The 21,138-nt window shown below is 39.6% G+C and overlaps 1 protein-coding gene across 1 annotated transcript in view; it reads right to left on the reverse strand.

The window, feature by feature from the left end:
* ano2b (anoctamin 2b) overlaps window positions 1-20,664 on the reverse strand; it is an 81,500-nt gene extending 60,836 nt beyond the window's left edge. Inside the window, 3 exon segments of the mRNA XM_028571036.1 lie at window positions 14,217-14,600; window positions 18,345-18,386; window positions 20,543-20,664. Coding sequence (XP_028426837.1) covers window positions 14,217-14,600; window positions 18,345-18,386; window positions 20,543-20,641 — 525 coding nt within the window. The 5' untranslated portion in view covers window positions 20,642-20,664.
* Window positions 20,665-21,138: the final 474 nt, after the last annotated feature.

Below are 21,138 nucleotides of genomic sequence, written 5' to 3' on the forward strand. Positions count from 1 at the left end.
TGCCATTGATTCCCCAACAAGAGCCAACGTTTTCTACTAAAAAAAAACTGTTTTATACTGTAAACTTTGATGTTTTGGGAAATGTATTACCAGATTGCTTGGCTGAAACTACCTGCTGGCTTACCAGACCATCTGTCAGTACTGCTTTGAAATCCAATACAGTAGACAGACCTCGGTATGTGCTGCACTTAGCTCTCAGCTGATTTTGCCTTCAGACCTCATAACTGGCTTCTAGAGCTCCAACTCAACATTTCAGATTGCACAGTATTCCTCGCTTCAAGTTAGACTTTACATCAAACCCAGTCAATCCCTGCCATCAGCCTGACCTACTGCAACACTTTGGCTAACCAGTTTGGCCAGCAGCATTACTGGTATTTATAAAAGATAGATGTAGCCTCTGTTCCTAAAGCAAAGCCTGGAGCTGTTTCCTTCACTGCTTTGTTGTTGCAGCCTGTTCCTGACACATTTGGATGTTTTTGTTATGTTCCTATCATCATCCCCAGCAAACAGATATTATGTTTACTGTATGTAAAATAAAATCCTGACTCATCTAGCTTGTTCTGCTAATGAATCATGGTCAAGTGCCCACACTCTAATTATTATTTAACATTAAGATGCATTAGCAAAATCTGATAATTAGCACCAGAAGGTATGCAATTGAATTATGAATATCAGTGCATTAGAGTGTGCACAAGGCGACGCACTGTTTTAACCACACCCTCAACCTTGTGCTGGTATATGGTATTGAAATTGAGGATTTAATAATATTTCCGCAGAATTCGCTATTAACAGATCATTCTTTAATCACTTTCGAATTCTTACTACCTGACTATATTAAATTAGATAAAAGCTTCTACACCAGATGCCTATCTGACAGTGCTATAGCTAAATTTAACAGCATTCGACTCTATGTCATGCCTTAACATAACAGAGGACCTCTATGTTAACCTCAGTCCCTCTCAAATTGATACATTTGTAGATGGTGCTACGACTTGCCTACGGACGACCTTAGCCTCTGTTGCTCCCCTGAAAAAGAAGATGATGAAGCAAAGGAAATTAGCACCTTGGTATAACTCCCAAACTCGCAAATTAAAACAAATCTCGCGAAACCTCAAATGTAAGTGGCGTTCCACAAAAGTGGAAGAATCCCGTTTGGATTGGCAAGAAAGTCTCAAAACCTATAGGAAGGCCCTAAGAAAGGCCAGATCAGACTATTACTCATCACTAATAGAGGAAAACAAGAACAACCCAAGGTTTCTTTTCAGCACTGTAGCCAGGCTGACAGATAGCCACAGCTCTACTGAGCCATCTATTCCTCTAGCTCTGAGTAGTGATGACTTCATGAGCTTCTTTAATGATAAAATTATAACAATTAGAGATAAAATTCATCACCTTTTGCCCTCAACTTCTAACGGTTCACCTTTAAACGCAGAGTCGCTAGAAATAACGACTAGTCTCAACATATACTTAGACTGCTTTTATCCTATAGACCTTCAACAATTAATGTTAAAGATATCCTCAGCTAAGCCATCTACCTGTCTCTTAGACCCCATCCCAACGAGATTACTCAAAGAAGCGTTACCCGTGGTAAACACTTCATTACTAGATATGATCAATATGTCCTTATTAACAGGTTATGTACCGCAGTCATTTAAAGTAGCTGTGATAAAACCTCTTCTGAAAAAACCCACCCTCGATCCTGAGGTCTTAGCAAACTAAAGACCTATATCTAACCTTCCCTTTCTCTCCAAGATCCTTGAGAAGGTGGTGGCTAATCAGTTATGTGATTTTCTACATAGCAATAGTTTATTTGATGACTTTCAATCAGGATTTAGAAAGCATCATAGCACAGAGACAGCACTGGTGAAAATTACTAACGACCTTTTAACTGCTGCAGACAAAGGACTTGTCTCCATTCTTGTTTTACTAGATCTTAGTGCTGCATTTGACACTATTGACCATTCAATCCTGTTACAGAGATTGGAACACTTGGTTGGCATTAAAGGAATTGCTCTAAGCTGGTTTAAGTCCTATTTCTCTGATCAATCTCAATTTGTTAATGTTAATGATAAATCCTCCAAGTACGCTAAAGTTAGCCATGGGGTTCCTCAAGGCTTAGTGCTTGGACCAATTCTATTCTCCTTATATATGCTTCCTCTAGGCAATATTATTAAGAAACACTCAATTAACTTTCACTGTTATGCGGATGACACCCAATTATACTTGTCAATCAAACCAGACGAAACCAGTCAGCTAGCTAAATTTCAAGCATGCATTAAAGATATAAAATCCTGGATGACCTATAATTTTCTGATGTTAAACCCTAACAAAACTGAAGTTATTGTACTGGGACCTAAACACCTCAGAACCTCATTATCTAAAGACATAGCTGCTCTGGATGGTATTGCCCTGGCCTCCAGCACTACTGTCAGAAATGTAGGAGTTATTTTTGATCAGGATATATCCTTTAATGCCAATCTAAAACAAACCTCAAGAACAGCCTTTATTCATCTTCGTAACATTGCCAAAATTAGGAATATCCTGTCTCAAAACGACGCTAAAAAACTAGTCCATGCATTTGTTACGTCCAGGCTGGACTATTGTAATTCCCTACTGAGAGGTTGCTCAAATAAGTCCCTTAAGACTCTCCAGCTGATCCAGAATGCTGCAGCGCGTGTTCTCACAAGAACTAAGAAAAGAGATCATATTTCTCCTGTATTAGCTTCTCTGCACTGGCTTCCTGTTGAATCCAGGATTGAGTTTAAAAATCCTTCTCTTGACCTACAAAGCTCTAAATGGTCTAGCACCATCATATCTTGAATAGCTCCTAATACCCTATTGTCCCACTAGAGCACTGCGCTCCCAGAATGCAGAGTTACTGGTGGTACCTAGAGTCTCTAAAAGTAGAATGGGAGCAAGAGCCTTCAGTTATCAGGCTCCTCTCCTATGGAACCAGCTCCCGATCTGGGTTTGGGGGGCAGAAACTGTAATCGCTTTCAAGAATGAACTTAAAACTCTTTTATTTGATAAAGCTTATAGTTAGGGAGTGAGGAGTTGCAGTGTTCACCTAACTGGCCCACCTGCTTCTCTTCATAATTGTTAGATTAATAATACATAACAAAGTAGAGGGAGGCAGACCAGCCAAGCCCGGTCCGGCAGGGGGAGAGTTCTAAGCCCGAAAAAGCTACCTCTCCTTATGACCTGTCTCTCTTAGTTACGCTGTTATAGTTACGCTGTTATAGTTCTAGACTGCCGGGGGACTTCCTTCCTTCCTTTGACACACTGAGCTGCTCTCTCCTTTCCCTTTCTATTACTATTACTATTACTATTTGTGTGTATCCCGTCCCAGAAATGCTTGTTACTAATCCTAGCTTCTGGGGAGTTTACTCCCCGGAGTCCTTATGTTTTTTCCCCCAGCGTATTTCCTTGGAGAACGTTGGCACCAAGACCATGGTTCCAGCTGTCGCCGTGGTCCTGCTGCACTCCCTGCTGAGCTCAGCGGTGCCCTGCAATGTCATGCTGCTTCCTGCTGAACCCTGCAGCTTCCCGCTACGTCCAGTCACTGTTCCATTATTAATGTGACTATTATTGCCACTGTTCATCACACCCCCAACCGGCCTGTCAGACACCGCCTACCAAGAGCCTGGGTCTGTCCGAGGTTTCTTCCCAAGAGGGAGTTTTTCCTCGCCACTGTCACGCTGCTTGCTCTTGAGGGAATTACTGTAATTGTTGGAATTGTTGGGGCTTTGTAAATTATAGAGTGTGGTCTAGACCTACTCTATCTGTAAAGTGTCTCGAGATAACCTATGTTATGATTTGATACTATAAATAAAATTGAATTGAATTGAATTAACAAACCCACTTTTGCCTCTCTTTAGTTGACTAAAGAAAAGAAAAATGTGTTAATTGTGAGCAGCAGTGAAAACTGTTTCTCCAAAATCTATGCGACAGGTTAGCAGTGTGAGTGAGAAGTGTAACCAGAAATGAAAGAGAGCCAGCAGGGGACAACAGCCAGGTAACCTTACCCTCCTCAGACCCCCATCAGCTTCTGCGACGGGGGGCGGGGGGGGGAGTGAAAACAGAAAGGTGGCATGGCAAATGATGGGAACCTGAAACGATTCCCTTTCTCCTCACTCTACTCTCCTGAGATCTTTCACTCCCCCTCACCACCCGCCCTCCTCACATATATTACTGTACCTTCTGCTACCCTCTAGACACTGTTTCACTGACTGATTGACTGACTGGCTGACTCACTAATTGTCAGTCTTAGTCATCTTATATTTCATTATCTTCTCACTCACTCGCATCCACAGTGTCCTTTGTCCTACTCAGGGACACAGTGGAGCGTGAAGCCAACCGAGTTTAAGCCTCTTTAAATAAAATATATATTTGTTACTAGACCCCGACTGATACAGGAGTTTTTAAGGCCGATATCGATACAAATATTTGGTGATTTAAAAATCCGATATTCCGATATATCAGACGATATATATATATATATATTTTTTAAATCCAGAAACACGTAAGAAAACAAACAGATTTCCCTAACATTATTATTTTTGAGTCCTCACTAAAATAATATGATAATGCAGTTCAAAAATAAACTTGTTTGTTTTATTGTCACAACAGAACAGACGAACATCAAAATATATATTAAAGTTCTGATAAATAAAATGTATAAAAATACAAACTTAAGATATGAAACTTAAAGTCCTTTGAACAAAAACACAATAACAAAAAAGAAAAAATCAAAGTTACCAGTATTAATAGACTTGGTAAGCTTCATAAATATAACTTAAAATATTCTGTTAAGTTCTATAAGTTCTGATAAATAACAACTCTGCCCGACTCTGGCTGGATCAGCTGGTTGTAGGGTTTGTGGCGTTCTAAACATGAGTGTTGCCAACAGGAACGTTGTAGAGCGCCCTCAGGTGGACACACTATGCAACGCCAACACTCATGAAGAACATGGTTGAAGGGTGTTTCGTCCGTTTTTTTTATTTTTATATATTAAATATTCATTTATCGGCCATTATAAATGCTGATACCGATAGATTGGAAAATGCCTAATATCAGCCCTGCCGATATATCGGTCAGGCTCTATTTCTAACACAACTTACGTATTTTTATATTCATAACACAAATGTGTGCAGGTAACTTGTAGGTTTTAACTTGCACTAAAGGACATCTGTGTAGAAAGGAAAACAACTTTTAAAATCAACTGTGTGTTGTGTAGCTTTCTTCTTTCTGAGGGGTTGTTTTTTTTGGTCCAAACTGATCAGTTTTTTAAGGGCAGAATAAGCAAGAGTGACGCATTTGTCCCCAGGGACGTTGTTTTAAGTCTACGTCTACATTTAACAGCTGTGTTCAGCCATGATGTAGCATGGCACTATAGTACCATGATGTAATGCTGTCAATGTTGCCACAGTAACAGTTACTGTATGGTTACATCTTGAGGGCGGTGGGGGCGTGTTGCTTAATTGGTGGTGAGATAATGAAACAGGAGGTCCAGTTTTGATAAACAGACCAGACCACACCCAGCTGTATTGTTGGGTCAGAGGTTCAGGTGACACCTTTCAACCTACACACACACGCGTTTTTCCTCCCTCCAGAACCAAGTATAGTTAGTGGGGATTAAGACTGTATTGAAACAACACGTGTTGTTTAAGGGACTGGTGGTGAGATAAGGAAATAGGATCCAGGAGGTCCAGTTGGATTGACAATGAATTCATTATCAGGCAGTTTATCACAAAACACTGCACAATGGTTTGTAATATTCAGGATTTTACAACTTTTGGAAGTTATCACAGCGACAGCTATTTTATGCAAGGTAAACAGTAGAAATATGGCATTCACATTACATTAAGTTTCTACCTGGAAGGTGAGCTGGCATGTACTTGACTGGCCAACAGACAGGCTCCGTTCAAATAAATGAGAGGGCTGCGTTTTTTCACCCAGGGCTCAAGTTGGTCTGAGCATTTTAGAAATATTATTTCCAAATTAACCACATATCCTGATAAAAGTACTGCTAACACATAACATCAGGGTAAATACAACTGCTGAACTGTGGCATTGCTAGAGTAAGTGTTTCTCCAAATTGGACTACATTTCCCATAAGCCCTGTTGCTTTCCTTTTCTCCTCCCTCTGCCGGTAGAACATAAACAGGTTGAAAGTTCTTTTTGTATTGGCCTACAGTATCACCCCCTCCCCAATCTGCAAAACTCTTTCTCTCAGAATCTGACCTAATGACTGAGGTCATGATGTAAATGTGTGGAGTAGAAAGCTGATAGCTGACTTCATGGTGCTTGTTTTACTGTCACAAAATTAAGAAATTAGCAAGGATTCATTGATGTTATGTTAAACGCTACAGCTACCTCATCCTTTTATTTTTCACAACTACATTTCGTTCTCCTTCCTCGCTTACTTATACCCACCTCCTACAAACATCGATAATATTCTACCCCCTTGCTCACAATCATTTCTCAGCTCTCTCGCCCCCCTTTACCTTCCTCCTCTTTCCCTTCCTCTCCCACTCCTCACCCTCCCCTGCTTTCTTTTTTATCACTCCATCAAAAAGCTGCAGATATAAATACCTTTCAGCCTGGAGAAGGTTAATTAGTAGAGGGATTTCCAATTAGCTCTTTATCTCTATGGGGGTAACTAGGACGCAGCCGGGGGCGTCTTTGGATTTGGAGGAGGGGGCATCGACTATGAGAAGGTGATCGGTTAGTCGATGGGACGGCTTGGTAGGGAATGAAGTGGGGAGCGAAGAGGAGTGTGGACGGTGAGAATGAGAATGAGGAGTGAGACGGAGATAACATGGATCACACAGAGAAAGACAAATTAAGACAAAGACAGAGAAAGATACAAAACAACACAAAGAGAAACACAGCATGGAAGGTGGTTATTAGAGGAAGTCAATTGGGTCGAAGACTGCGGGGGGTGACATTACAGGAGTTCCTCTACACCTGCAGGTGGTAGGATGTAGGGATTAACCTGGATATATTGACTAGATAGGCGCCGACTTGGGTTAAACACTGGGAGGGGGGCAAAGAATTTAGGTAATTTAGGACGTAATATCGTGAGGAGACTGCATGCTCCAACCGAGTTTGGGCTGTTTTAGGATTTATCACTATATATAGCTATAGATAGCTTGCAGGCGCTGGGAAGGGTTCTTTTTAACATGTAAATATCAACACTTATGTTATCTGGTGTGCCTTGGAGTGGAGTGATGCGGTACACTGTCAAGCCACAGTTACACACAGAGCATCCACTGGTTATATTTGGCGCAACCAGCCCCCAAGTGAAAATAACCACAGACCCCCGCGCTTATGTGCACATCAAACATGTCTTTTGATTCATTATTCTACCAGTTTCTTCTGCACACCAACAGTTGGAGCGTGACACATTCAAAACAGTTCACACAGCTCCACGAAGAAATATGAATCACTTAAAACTCCTTGCTCTGCTTATAACTCCCGCAGGACCGTCCGTTCCTGCCACCGGGTGACCGGGGTAACCGGTCCCAGACAACAATAAGTTTCCTCTGAGGAAAACTCTGTACTGGATTCCCAAGCTGTCAGCGCGTCATGGCAGGCAGAGCTCTGTGATTAAAGGGGGTAAAAGAAGTGAATGTGATTGTTCATGATCACAGCCTCTAATTCACCCACCTATAAAAATGCCTTCTGTGCCACAGGTGTGCCAAGGGAGCCTGGCCACCAGAGAGGCGTGATGTACCCTACAACTACAGGCTACCTGTTGCATCACAGAAATAAGCACACATCATAACTGATCATTTTTGTTGACCCACACTCTAATGCAAATTATTTATTTTTTGTACGTTAATACCAGGGGCAGCAACAGGTTTCTGCTGCAGAGCTGCAACATCAGTTGAAAAGAATGACAATATAATTCTTTTAGTCTACTATAGAGTACCAAAATGTAATGCTGTCAATGTTGCCACAGTAACAGTTATGGTTACACTTCATCTTGAGTTTGTATGACCCAATTGCTGTGATCAGACAATCACCTCTCAAAAAATAGCCTCAAATTTGCCTTTTAATGGCAGGGTTAGCTCAGTTGGTAGAGCAGGCGCACATATATAGGGCCCTTTGCTACATGTCATTCCCCTCTCTCTCTCCCCTTTCATGTCTTCATCTGTCCTGCGGAAATAAAGGCCTAAAAATGCCCACAAAAAAGTAGCTGTAATAGTTAATGTGAATGAGTGGTTGTGGATGGGGTAAATGTTTTATCTAGCAACAGGGAACCCATGTCCTCGCAAAGTCCAAACACATGTGGGGTAAGATGCATTTGCAAATGTGTAAATCTGTCTATATGTGTTAGCCTTATAACAGACTCACAACATTTTCTAGGGAGTACCTGGCTTCTCTCCCAGGGCATTCTGGGATAGACTCTAGCCACGCCTAAGCATGGATGTATTAAGAGTGCTGAATACCACGCAGCCGTGTTTCCAAATGTTCCCAGTGGTCACTTGTGCTAATGCAACTATGAAATCCCTTGCGGCCCACTAAGCATATTCCCATAGACCACCACTATAAATGAGACATTTGTGAAACTATCGACAGGACACCTCAGAATACAACAAGGTCAATTATTACTGTTTGAATTATGATTTTTTTTGTATCCATGGAGGCTTTATATTTGTAAAACATTCCATCATACCTAAACCACATTGTAGGTCGATTTCAAAAGACTCCCAAAACGACCATTCTTTACATTACATGTCATTTGATGTGGGAATTGAACCCAGATATCCCACACAAAAGGTATGTGTCATATCCACTGCGCCATCACCACCCCATTCTAATCACTGCCACATCGTTGTGGGTAAATCATGTGACTGTTCTATTTAACATAAAGCATGCAGTTTTAAGTTTAAGAACGTAGTAAACGTTGTGAAACTGAAATTAAACAAAAATACTTAGGGTTTGGCTTAAAATGTGTCACGTAATAAACTAAAATGAGGACGTCATTGCATCACAGACTAAAGGCTCTTATATACTAGACGCAGCCCAGCTGGCGTGCGCAAATGTGACGTCATGGGATCTCCGTGCCTATTTATACTCGCGCTGGTGCTCACGACACTAGTTGCAGTCTTCTCCTGAACAGAGGTGGCGCTAATGAGCAAAGGCTACTGACATTGCCCTTTCTATGGACTAGAAGAAGAAGAAAAAGGTAAACAACGGCAGAAATGGCCGCAGCATTGCCGTCAATGCTTTGATTTGATTTGATGACCTACTTCGTCGGCTCAAGCCTTTCATTCACCATAAAAGAGCTCATCTTAACCCAGTAAGTTTACAAGACAGACTTGCAGTCACTCAGAGAGTCCTGGCATCTGGTTGTTGGCAAACGTGTTCAGGCCTCCTGTTTCCACTTTGTTGCGCACCGCTGAAAACAAAAAAGAGCCGTGCGCGACCTCTGCTCGCGCGCCATAAATCCGAGCGCGGCAGCAGGATATTACATCATTTTGACGTCACGATGGCGCGCGCCACCTTGGATGCGGCTAGTATAACGTACGTTTAAGGGCTGTAAAACTTCTTGTAAAACTTTTGGTTTCACACACGACACAAACCCCGGTTTCCTAAGCAAAAGTCCTGTGTTAGTTTGACCCAAACCTGCCTCCTTAATCAGAATTTGGCGCTCTTATACTTTGTCACCTTACTTCCTCGTTTGCACTCATGATCAGCCCGACAAGAAATTAGGGAAATTGTGGGTCGTTATGAGATTCTTGCATAATCGGCCCTTATGGTCATTTTCAATGGGCTGGCTAAAGTCTATGGGTACATATCAGGGATTCTCCAAAGCATCAGAACTGTCCCTCCAAGAGAAAAATATGCACATTCAGTAATCATTAGTATTGTGATCTTGATGCTTTTTGTGATTATTGGCATTTCTCTACAGCACATTGATGCAGCAGGACCTGAGCGGACAGAGGAGTGTGCTCCTCCTCCTCTTGCCGCCTGTCAAGCAATATGCAGAGAGAGAATCATTCTTCACCTGAGGGAAGTCTTACCAAACAGTTAATCTTGCACATTCTGTTTCCCAAGCCCCCACAGACTGAACTCTTCAAAAGTCCCAGCTCACTCATGAATTAACATCTTGCTCTGATTTAATTAAAAGTGTTCTGTAAGGGGATGTCCCTAAGAGATCAAAGGTCAACTCAATAATTTTCAGACACAGTCAACAAGTTTGACATTTATACACTCTATTTTCCCACTATCCAATTATTCTGACGCACTTTTGCTTGGTTTCTCATCTAAACGCGACTTGTTAAATGACTTAAACATTATTCAGCCTACTTTTTTTGAAATTATTATTTTAAAGTATCAAACTATGCAGTAAAACACATGGTGAACTATGTAAATATAGCACATTATTAATTAATACCTTAATACTGCAGTGCACTGCTATACTTAATATAAAAATTCAAGCCTTGGGAAATGCCAATTTACAGGATTATTTCTGTCCCTCAATCAGTCTGAATAGTCACACAGTTAGTAATTGCTGCCACATTGGCCAGTGTGTGTTTACAATATCTCAATGTCATCTTTGTTGACCTGTACATGAATAACAGATTTAACCATTGTGTTGCTTTGCTGAATGGTTGGTTCATTAAGTGATTCATATATTCAACCTGATGTGAAACAAAGCCATTCTGAGGAGTAGTCATATTCAAATATGTTAAATATAAAAAAAAAGGTACATTATTTTACTATCTGCACACAGTATACGCTGACAAACTGCATTACCGTTGTCTAGTTGTATTTATATGAGTTATTAAGTAAGCAGCAAACCTACAGTTATTATCAGACAGTGTTCCTTCTCTCTGCCAGCACTACCTACAACCACATCTAGCTGATTGAAGGAGTGTAATTATGTTTGTCAGTCATTTTGTAAGAGTACACCCCACTACATTTAAATGAGACATATCGGAACACAAGTCTTCCTCTTAATATTGGCTGCACTCACGCAGATTCGATCTACCCCTCAATTCATGAGATGGGGTAAAGAGCTTTCAGTCAGTTAGCCAATCTAATCCTGGTTTAGCTTCGCGGCCGCACTATCAACAATCTGATTAATACTAGCCTGCAGACCGCACACACTGCCAACTGGCTGCCATCCAGCACACATACATGCCCACACAGTCGCACGTATTTAGCAAAATAGGTATCACACATGCCAAACCCGAATACTGTACAGTGGTATGGCACCTGTAAAAGTCTTTCTATCCTGCATTTAACATACATATAACTCTTCTCTGAACATTGTGAGCCTACTGGTAACCAAGATATATCATTATTCCAGTTTCTAATTCTCAGTTTTAGGGAACAATTCACAAAATGGCAAGACCATTCCTTGCAGCTTGCAACAGCTGAAGCAAGAGACACTCCCAACTGATTCCTCTTAGTGTTAGAGAGCCAAAGTGCAGCAGCAGTTCATTTGGTAACAAGTGGAACAATAACTAAATTTGTACAACTCTGTGGCAGTGAGCCTGCAGACCCACTACAACAACACAGAGCACACTGACTGTGTTCTTCCACGCACGCACGCACGCACACATGCACACACACACACACACACACACACACACCAAAAGCAGGACTGAACTACACACTCTTACACGCAAGTACAGGTTGCTATGTAACACAATCACATCGAAGCAATTTGTACATGTCAAAACAAAATGACCAGTTTCAGGCAAAATTTGTAAATCAACACAAAGAGGTCACCACAGCAGCTGTGTTGGCTACAGCAACTACAATTTACGCCTGTCAACTCACAGGAAACCGCCAGGCTGTTGTGCGGATTCCAACACCAAAATAAACAGAATCCGTGTATATATATATATATATATATATATATATATATATATATATATATATATATATATATATATATATATATATATATATATATATATGTACACATACACACATACACACACACATAAGTGGTAAGACACAAAATAACAGAAACATCACATGGAAAAGAAATTTTGATTGTAGTAAAGGTGAGTTATATTCAGTAAACTGCCATTTAGCAGTGTAGGTCATATATAAAAGCGACTAGGAACAAACACTATAAATGTGACTTTTCAGAAGAACATGAACAAAGCTCAGAACTGAAACCAAAATGTATTCCATTATGTGTGAGGAAGTAATTATATATTATGAGAAGATACAATAAAAACTTAGGGTTAGGGTTAGTTAGTTAGAGTTTGGATCAAATGCTCTGAGCTTCTCAACTTTGGTCTGATTTAGTCCTGTAAAATGGCTTGCTCAATATTTATATTTTGGGCATGCAGAACAATCACCACTCTTTAAAGTTTCCTTACGATCAATACAGATCCACACTATTGGCTGTAAACATTGGTGGTTAAAGGTTTCCTTTGTCCTTCTGTCCGAAATGTTCCTGGACAGCAGAACAAGGTAGAATGACTCATCAGACTTGATTTTTCTCTCCATTGCTCAGGTTTGCAGGTTTGCTGCAGCCTGCACCAACTTGTGCATTTTTGTGTGTTGCCCTGAATACAAGACGTTTCTGACTGACTGCTTGTATGCTTTAACTGAGCAGGCTTACCTGTGTATCAAATTATATTTACAGTGCAGTTGGTTGTATTTTGTTGATTTGGACTGTAAGTACTGAAGATACTAGGGGTGGCAAAAAAAGTTGATTCTTAGATGAATCACGATTCTCTCTTGAAAGATTATGGCTCGATGTAGAAATGTCAAAAATCTTAAAATTTAAAAAGTTAAACTAAAAGATAGCGGAGGTAAATGTATCTGTTTGTTTTAACCATGGCTTATTACACATACACTATGTCTTAAAAGTAGCAAGTAGACACAGTGAGAAAAAATAATGTAATAAAAGCTTTTGATGCATCATGATGCATCGATAATCATGTTATCAATGCATCTTAGCCCTCTTAATGAGAATCCATGTTTGTGCCTGTACACTTTGTGTGCTCTAAAGCTAACACACTTTTATGTAGTTTTTCTATTATTTTGTCCAACAGCAGCAAGGTGACGAAGGAAGGCTGAACACGGTGCATGAAACATAAAAATGGAAATAAAAGATACATTTCAAAGATTAATAGAAACCTCCTTGTGACACTATGCTCTTGCTGGTGTAATAGCCACCTTATAACCTTAACAACGCATCGAGTCTCACCCACCTATTTCCTCTACCATCTGAGCCAGGTGCCGTATGTAGGCGCTCACCTTAAATAGCTCAAGACGGTTACATCAGATCCTGTGTCAGGGTTGATTTTAAAAATCCTGTAAAGTCGGTAAAAATTGTAGCATCTAGTCTGTGTATCAAACCACAGGCTGCCGGTTAATGACTGAAGTTATCCTGATTACTTCTGCAGGTATTGTGACAAAAAGGATTAACCATAATTGTTCAACTTTAATAAAGAAAAATGCTTTTTCCAGATACCAAACAGTTCAATTGACTTCATACCCGCACTGTTCATCCAGACTGTACATCCGGTAGGCCAGACTACGCTGCCCCTAAGTCGGCAAAAAACAATAATTCAAAAGGTGGAGTCTGCGTTGGCATTTAGCGTCCCTCTCGCTCCCACAGCCTTTCTCTTTGTACATCCATGAGCACAAACGTTACAGTGCTGCGTGGCTCGGTCCAAACCTTAGTTTGTTTCCCATTTATAGAGCCAGGGCTGTGTAAGAACACAGGATATTTTTCAGCACGCACACACAGAATGGACAGCTAGCGGACCGTGACGAGATATTCGTTGCATTTGACAAAAAATGTATTGGTATTACAATCGCAGACTCGGGGAGATCTCTAGATCACCGAGTAGCGTGTGCACCCAATGTAGGCTGAGTCCTTGGCAGTGGACCGGGTTCAAATTTGACCCGCAGCCCTTCACTCTGTGTCATCCCCTTTCCTGTGGGTCTACACTATCCAATAAAAAAGATTTTAAGATTGTTTCTATTTCTTTTTTTTAATAAAAACCTTCATCCTTGAGAACAATGGGCTTCTATATTTATACATTAAATGTCCCTAGCTTCCATACAACTGGTTTTAGACCAAAGTTGCTGGTCAGCAGTTTTCCAAAAGTATATTAATCCGCCAAAAGAATAGTTCTCACCAAAATCATAACTCTCAACTGCATAAGCACATAGTTATATTACATTAGAAAGTAAAAGATATGCGTCAATACAGTCACACTCACCTCTCTGTCTCTCTCTATCTCCAGGCCGGCCTCCAGCAGGTTAGCCTCAAATTCCTGTCTGATTAGATGCATTTCATGGTCAGCAGGCTCTGTTAGCTCATTCCCTCCCGCACGACCAAGCTCCATGAACACCTCGCCAACACAGCCAGCCCCCACTCTCGGTATGCTGCCTCTTCCTGCCATTGGATCTGAGCCCACCGAAGGGGCAAAGTTGCCATTGGAAACAATGGATAACCTGTCGTGTGAAACTGTGGCGCTGGCACGAGATCTTATGGAGGCGGGCCGCCGATGATGGAAGACCAGAACGTAGTCAACTTTTCGTTTGCCATCGAAGAAGTAAAGGCCTTCTGCACTGCCCTGAGGGCTTGAAAGTGACTCCACGACCTGCAGGGAGCCAAGAGAAATCAAAAGGGAATGTAAATATAAAGTAGAAATACGTACGCTGTACAAACAGTAGCAGTAGCACTAACCATTGAAACTGCTCTCAGATTGAGGAAACCATCATCTCGGTCCTACTCTCACTTCTTTACAATAATCATTGCAAGGCATCCCAATCCATTTAACAAATACACACTGTTTAAAGACAGCATACACAGAACCTTTATGCAGCAGCGGGGGTTATGTAATAACCGTTTGAATGAACTTAAGCATCTACTGCACTGTCAGCACACGCAAACAGAAGTGGCTTTTGGCAGGTTCTCAAAAACACTGAAGTGAGAACCTTCAGCAGCAGAGTGGGCAGCCAGCTCACCTTTGGCAGTTTTATTCTTTATTTAGAATAGGGAAAGTAGAGAGGGAGACTAAACATGGAGGACACAAGAGGTAACACTCTATAGGCTCTGGGCATGAGAGATCTTTTTAACTTATCAGCAGGACAGGTTTTAAGATATGGTGTTGTGCATCTATGTTAAGTTAAATTCTACTCTATTCACTTAGTGTCTGCATGTGTGTGTGTCACAGCTATATGACTATATTGCATTGTTGTTGAAGCACTAAATAATGCAACGTCACTTACATTAATTAAATGGCTATTATTTATCCATCTAATTTATGTAAGTGACATTGCAATATTTGGCACATGGCACATGTATTTTCGAGCTCAAGTTTCCCACAAATAAGACCGGATTAGCTTAATTTTTCACTTATTTTGTTACGGTTCATCACTATGAGCAATGCCTTTCACATTTTCATTTGATCCATTGGTAGTGTAAAATATCACTTATAGACACTTTAATGATATTTAATAACCTAGCTAGCAAACAAGCTGCTGTAACCTCACACTATGGCATGGTAGCTATGTATGAATCAGTGGCAACTTCAAGCCTTGCATACTAGGTATCAGGGATCACCATGACAGTGTCAGTTGAATGATCTTGTAGGCCTAAATAGTTTGTGTGCACAATTTTTTAAATGCCTTACCATTTCCCAGTAGCCAAAAAGCTGTTTGGGATCTTACTGAGTAGGCCAACTTCAATTTTCAACTCTGATTTCACAGTGCTTGACTGCTTCGTATTCAGTACATGTCTGAAACATCAGAAAATGTAGTTTACGGGATTAACTTACTGGGCCTGGCTGTCAGTCAACAGGAAGTTTATCTTGGATCTTGATATCATTGAAATATGGCCACGTGCTTTGTTGGTTCCAATGCCAGATTAGCTCAAATATTTTAAAAACCCAGCAGGCATCCATGGCCCTCCCACACAGGTCTTTTCATTTATTTAGACTAATTGGACTTCTTCTAAGGCATGCATAGGGATGCCCCCTTTTAGTCGTTTAGTCGACTAATCGGTCGTTTTGGTCTTAGTTGACTAAGATTTCATTAGTCAATTAGTCATTTGTTATGCTTTGTCATGCTTATTTACAAAGAAACTTATGAGCGCATATGTGGTAAACTAAAGCTGGGCAATATATTGATGTTTTTATATATATATATATATATATATATATATATATATATATATATATCATGATATGAGACCATATATCGTCTAAGATTTCAGATATCGTAATATCGTAAATGGCTTAAGTTTGATCTTTTGCTGGTTTTAAAGGCTGCATTACAGTAAAGTGATGTCCTTTTCTGAACTTAGCAGGCTGTTCTAGCTGTTCTATTAACTGCCTTTACCCACTTAGTCATTATATCCACATTACTGATGATTTATTTATCTAAAATCTAATTGTGAAGATACAATATCGTCACAACATCGACATCAAGTTATTTGGTCAAAAATATGGTGATATCTGATTTTCTCCACATCGCCCAGCCCTATGGTAAACACAAGATTTAAAGTGGTGCTTTTTTCATGATTCTTTTTACAGATCTGTCGATTAAATCCACTCATTGATTAGTCGACAAAATCATATTAGTGTGGGTATTTCTTTAGTCGTTGCCAGCCCTCGACTGCACAGACTGTGCTTGATTGATATCTTCCTTGCACACATTTTTTGTTGAAAACTATTAAATTAAAGTATTTTGGTAATCATTTAATCGGTTTAAGTAACTTTTTATGAAAAAAGTAAAAATTCTCTGATTCTAACTTTTTAAATGTGAATATTGTTTCTAGTTTCTTAACTCTGTGACAGTAAACTGAATATCTTTTAGTTGTGGATAAAACATTTGAGGACGTCCTCTTGGGCTTTGGGAAACACTCATTAACATTGTGTTTAACATGTTTTGACATTTTATAGACAAAACAACTAACTGATTAATCTAGAAAATTAGCCGACAGATTAATCGACAATGAAAATAGTCATTAGTTACAGCCCTTCCTTTACACATTTTCTTTTTTTCATGGGCTGTGTCCAAAGTCACGCCATATTTACTACATTTACGTTGCCATTTTATTTGAATGTCTGTATTATCAGTGTGGAAGCACCCCAAACAATTTCCACAATTGAACAAAAAGTCTTCTTTCTACCAAAAAAATCCAGTGGTGTAGTCTACGTGATACGCAGGTATACGCAGTATACCTACTAAGAAAGCTCCAGGATTTCCATATCCCCACTTAAATGGACAATGACACGCAACAACATACTTTACCATTATATTTCTGACATATTTTGAATTGTCATCTGTGTTGTTTTTTTTCTTTGGATAGGCTAAATAAAAAGGTATTTCAGCTGTGAATTGGTGCATAAAAGTGTATCAAAATGCAGGAAATTAAGTCTTTGACGCTCAAAATTCCCCTGGGGGAGGATACCCAGACCCCCAAAGTCCCATTCTGGCCCATAAATACATATACAGTACAGTACACCCACTACAATACATTAGACTACACCACTGAAAAAATCCCACATGTATGCTTAATACCACTCGTTATAGAATACCCAATTGAGTGTTTATTACGGTAAATAATAAATGAGTGAACCAGGGAGTGATTTCAGACACAGCTATGGAGTTTGGTGACATTATTCCCAACATAGCTCCGCCCAAATGAGGTCGTGTCAAAAGATGTCAAGAAATAAAAACCATTGTCAAATTTGGAATATCTTGAAAACATAGCAGCAGTATACTGTCAAGTAAAAGATAATATTATCCATTGGAAGTTTTTAAAAGTTCTCAATCGCAGAAGATACGTAACGTGATGTAAGCTATGCTATAGTAGGCCTACACACAATGGCTGCTACCTTCAAACTCCTGGAACTTTACCGAAGGGTTTCTGGGTCTTTAATAAGAAGAACGTAGCTACAGTACAGGAACGATTAGGCTACCATTTGGTTTCGCCTAGCTAGCTCCAAGAAGGTTCCCAGATGGTTAAAGGTTAACAAAACCGTTCCCTGAAGGTTCCCAGAAGGAAAAAAAACGAAATATTTTTAAAGAACCTAACCTGTTTGCTGCTACCATAAAACATTTTTTAACGTGTTGTCGTGTTTTATTATACCTGTCAAATAGTCTCCAACACAATAGTATTTAGCTACAGAAATAGATTCGGAACTCTGGTTTTTAGTGTTGCTAAGCTTTAACGTAAACAGCTCTTCGGAGTTTGCAACCAAATGTAAATTCGAGTATTATAACTATTACAGTGGGGCCATTAGCCAAACACAGATTGGTCACAGGTGTAGCTAATTAAACTCAAGGCTAAGACAAGAAAACAAAGAGTGTCGGCGGATGGATACTGGTGTACTTACTGGGATTTTGTCTTCACTCGGGGTTATCTGCATGCTGTTGCGCTTTAAAGACACACAGAGAAGTAGAATAAGAAAAAGAAGAGAGAGAGTGAAAGTTGGCGGTTTTTGCAGAAAAAAAGAGCCCTATTCATCATCACCACCTTCATCCCCATCATCCCAAAATGACACCGGAGGTCACTCCAGTTAGTCCACAGTCCAAGAGCGGCAACGGCACATCTACACCAGGGTGTATTGTTTTGCCAAAGAAGGACGGGTCCGCTACAAGAGGCTGCGCATTTAGACTCAGCAGCCTGATCGCGTGCTGGTGATACCCATCTATCCCACTGTGTGTGATCTGGAGGCTGCCTGCGCACCGCCGGCGCTTTATGGCACGGAGAATGCCACACTGTAAAAAATGTCTGTCTTCAATCAGTTATTTGGTCTTGACGCTGAGTCTCTAAAATGCCGTTTGAAGTACAGAAAATCAACACATTTTGCCTAACTGATGGGAATTTAAATAATTGGTAGCACTTAACAATAACCATTACTAGTAAATGGTAAATTGATGATTGATTAAACTTTACTTAACAGTTATTTTACAATGAAATTATAATTATTATTTTTTTTTTACTAATGATTAGTAATGCCATAATGTATGTGATTGTAACAGTCTATTATTGCACACATAACATTTGATATATTATAGTAAGTTTTCATTTGTTAATGATTCATGATTTGTAAAGCTTACTTGTGTAAACCGTCAATAAACATTATTTTGGATGCCTATTATAAAGTTGCAACTGATTATTTGAATACCTTGTAAATGTTTAGTAAATACCTTGTAAAGCATTACTTAGATAGCTATTATCAGCGCACACTAATCAAATAATCATCTCTTTTGTAGATCATCAAAAAGTTGCCATCAAGCAAAAAAAGATTGTGTTATGTTAGTCTACTTGATGCTTTACAAACCACTTATTATCCATGGAATAATTATAATAAGGATTAGTTGCAACGTAATACTACTAGCCATCCAAATAATGTTTATAGATGGTTTACAGAACAATCATTAACCATTGAGAAAGTATTAATTATCTACCTACATTTATAAACTATACACTAATACACTAAACAAGTAATAAGATAACATTACTTATAACATTACTGATAATTAGTGAACATTACAAATCATCATTTTATTATTTGTTGACAGTAAAATAACTAATAGCTAACGTTTCAATAACTTTCATCTTACCATTTACTAATGACTGTGTTGCCAAATACTTTCTAGTGTGGTTTCACCTGTTTTTAGAAGTTTTGCCTGTTTCTGAAATAAGCTACATCTCAAATTTTATCTTACAGTAGCAATAAAATGTGGTACTATTTTACCCTTCCCAATAGCCTGTTATCCTATTTTAAAATTAAAAAATATGTCTTATGCTCTTATTTATATATATATATAAATAAAGATAGATTATGGTGGATATTTTTTGCAGTGTGGAGAGAGGAAGCAGCCTTGGTTTAGACAGCCCACTGATGTCACCTTGAGAGAGACCTGTGTTTTTCTAATAGCTACCCCGTAATCACGGAAGCAATATAAAATGTATTTGTAGCATTGCTTTTGTCCCAGGATTATATTTCTGTTATCCTCCAAGAAGCATTTTACAAGATATCATTTTACACTCAATGATACACACACACGCACGCACACAAAGATACCTTCTGAGGCACTGCTAACCCCAGGCTTTACCATTAACCTATTTCTAATATCAGCCTAAATCCTCAACTGAAGTCTTTTCCCTAAACTTACATTAACCTTGAACTCACGTGTATACGCTTTTGACTCAAACTCAGGTTGTAGTCGGTTCTTCTCCCGGTTATTCCTCAGTTTCAACTTTTATTTTGAAATACTACAAGAATAAACGTCTTGCAAACTATATAAGAAAAGCTTCCTCCATCATCACCATGACATATTTAAAGTCATGAAGTCATTTTAATAAGATTTCTTTTCTATTTTGTGCTGCTAAATCATAAAATGATGCAATGCTATGCAACACGGTACCCATGCAGGAAATATTACATGATTAAGTTATTTTTGCGAGATACTACTAGTGTGTATGAGCAGGCTTTAACCTCAAATTGGTTCCCAAAAAGTATATTATGTTGTTGTTGTTTTTTTTGACCTACACACATCTTTTCTGTGGCCCTTTTTTTTTTACCTGTAACAAAGTTTTTGATTCCTCAGCCCAGGGTTGTTGTTTATAAGGTGCAGGCTCCAGGATGCTGTGGGACATGGGGTCCAGTCCCATGCTGGACATGTCCTTGGTCAGATGATACAGGACGTCGCTGTGGATGGACGACGACTCGCTTATAGCTGTGGCAACTCGCCTGAAGCTCACACCATTGGTCCATGATCCTGGAAGACATTTATTTTGGAAAGACAAATGATTATAGAGTGTAGTCTAGACCTACTCTATCTGTAAAGTGTCCTGAGATAACTCCTGTTGTGATTTGACACTATCAATACAATTGAATTGCATTGAATTGAATGATTGCTGAGCTATAACTGCACAATTTTTAAAGTTTACAAGAAACTCGTTAGCCAGAAATTGTGCATTGTGACGTCAGTCACTAAAACTCCACATGGATGAGGTGAAGAGGGACATCTATAGACAGCGGGTCCAGTTTACTCTGGGTAAATATTTCCCACCAAGGACCAAACACAGAAGTAAAACAGGAGAAAGTCTAGAACATCTTGGATGATTCAGCTGTATTGATTCAGGTGTATTTTCACATCTCGTCCTGTGCAGCTTTC

The sequence above is a fragment of the Perca flavescens genome, chromosome 23 (assembly GCF_004354835.1).
Source record: "Perca flavescens isolate YP-PL-M2 chromosome 23, PFLA_1.0, whole genome shotgun sequence".
Classification (NCBI taxonomy): domain Eukaryota; kingdom Metazoa; phylum Chordata; class Actinopteri; order Perciformes; family Percidae; genus Perca; species Perca flavescens.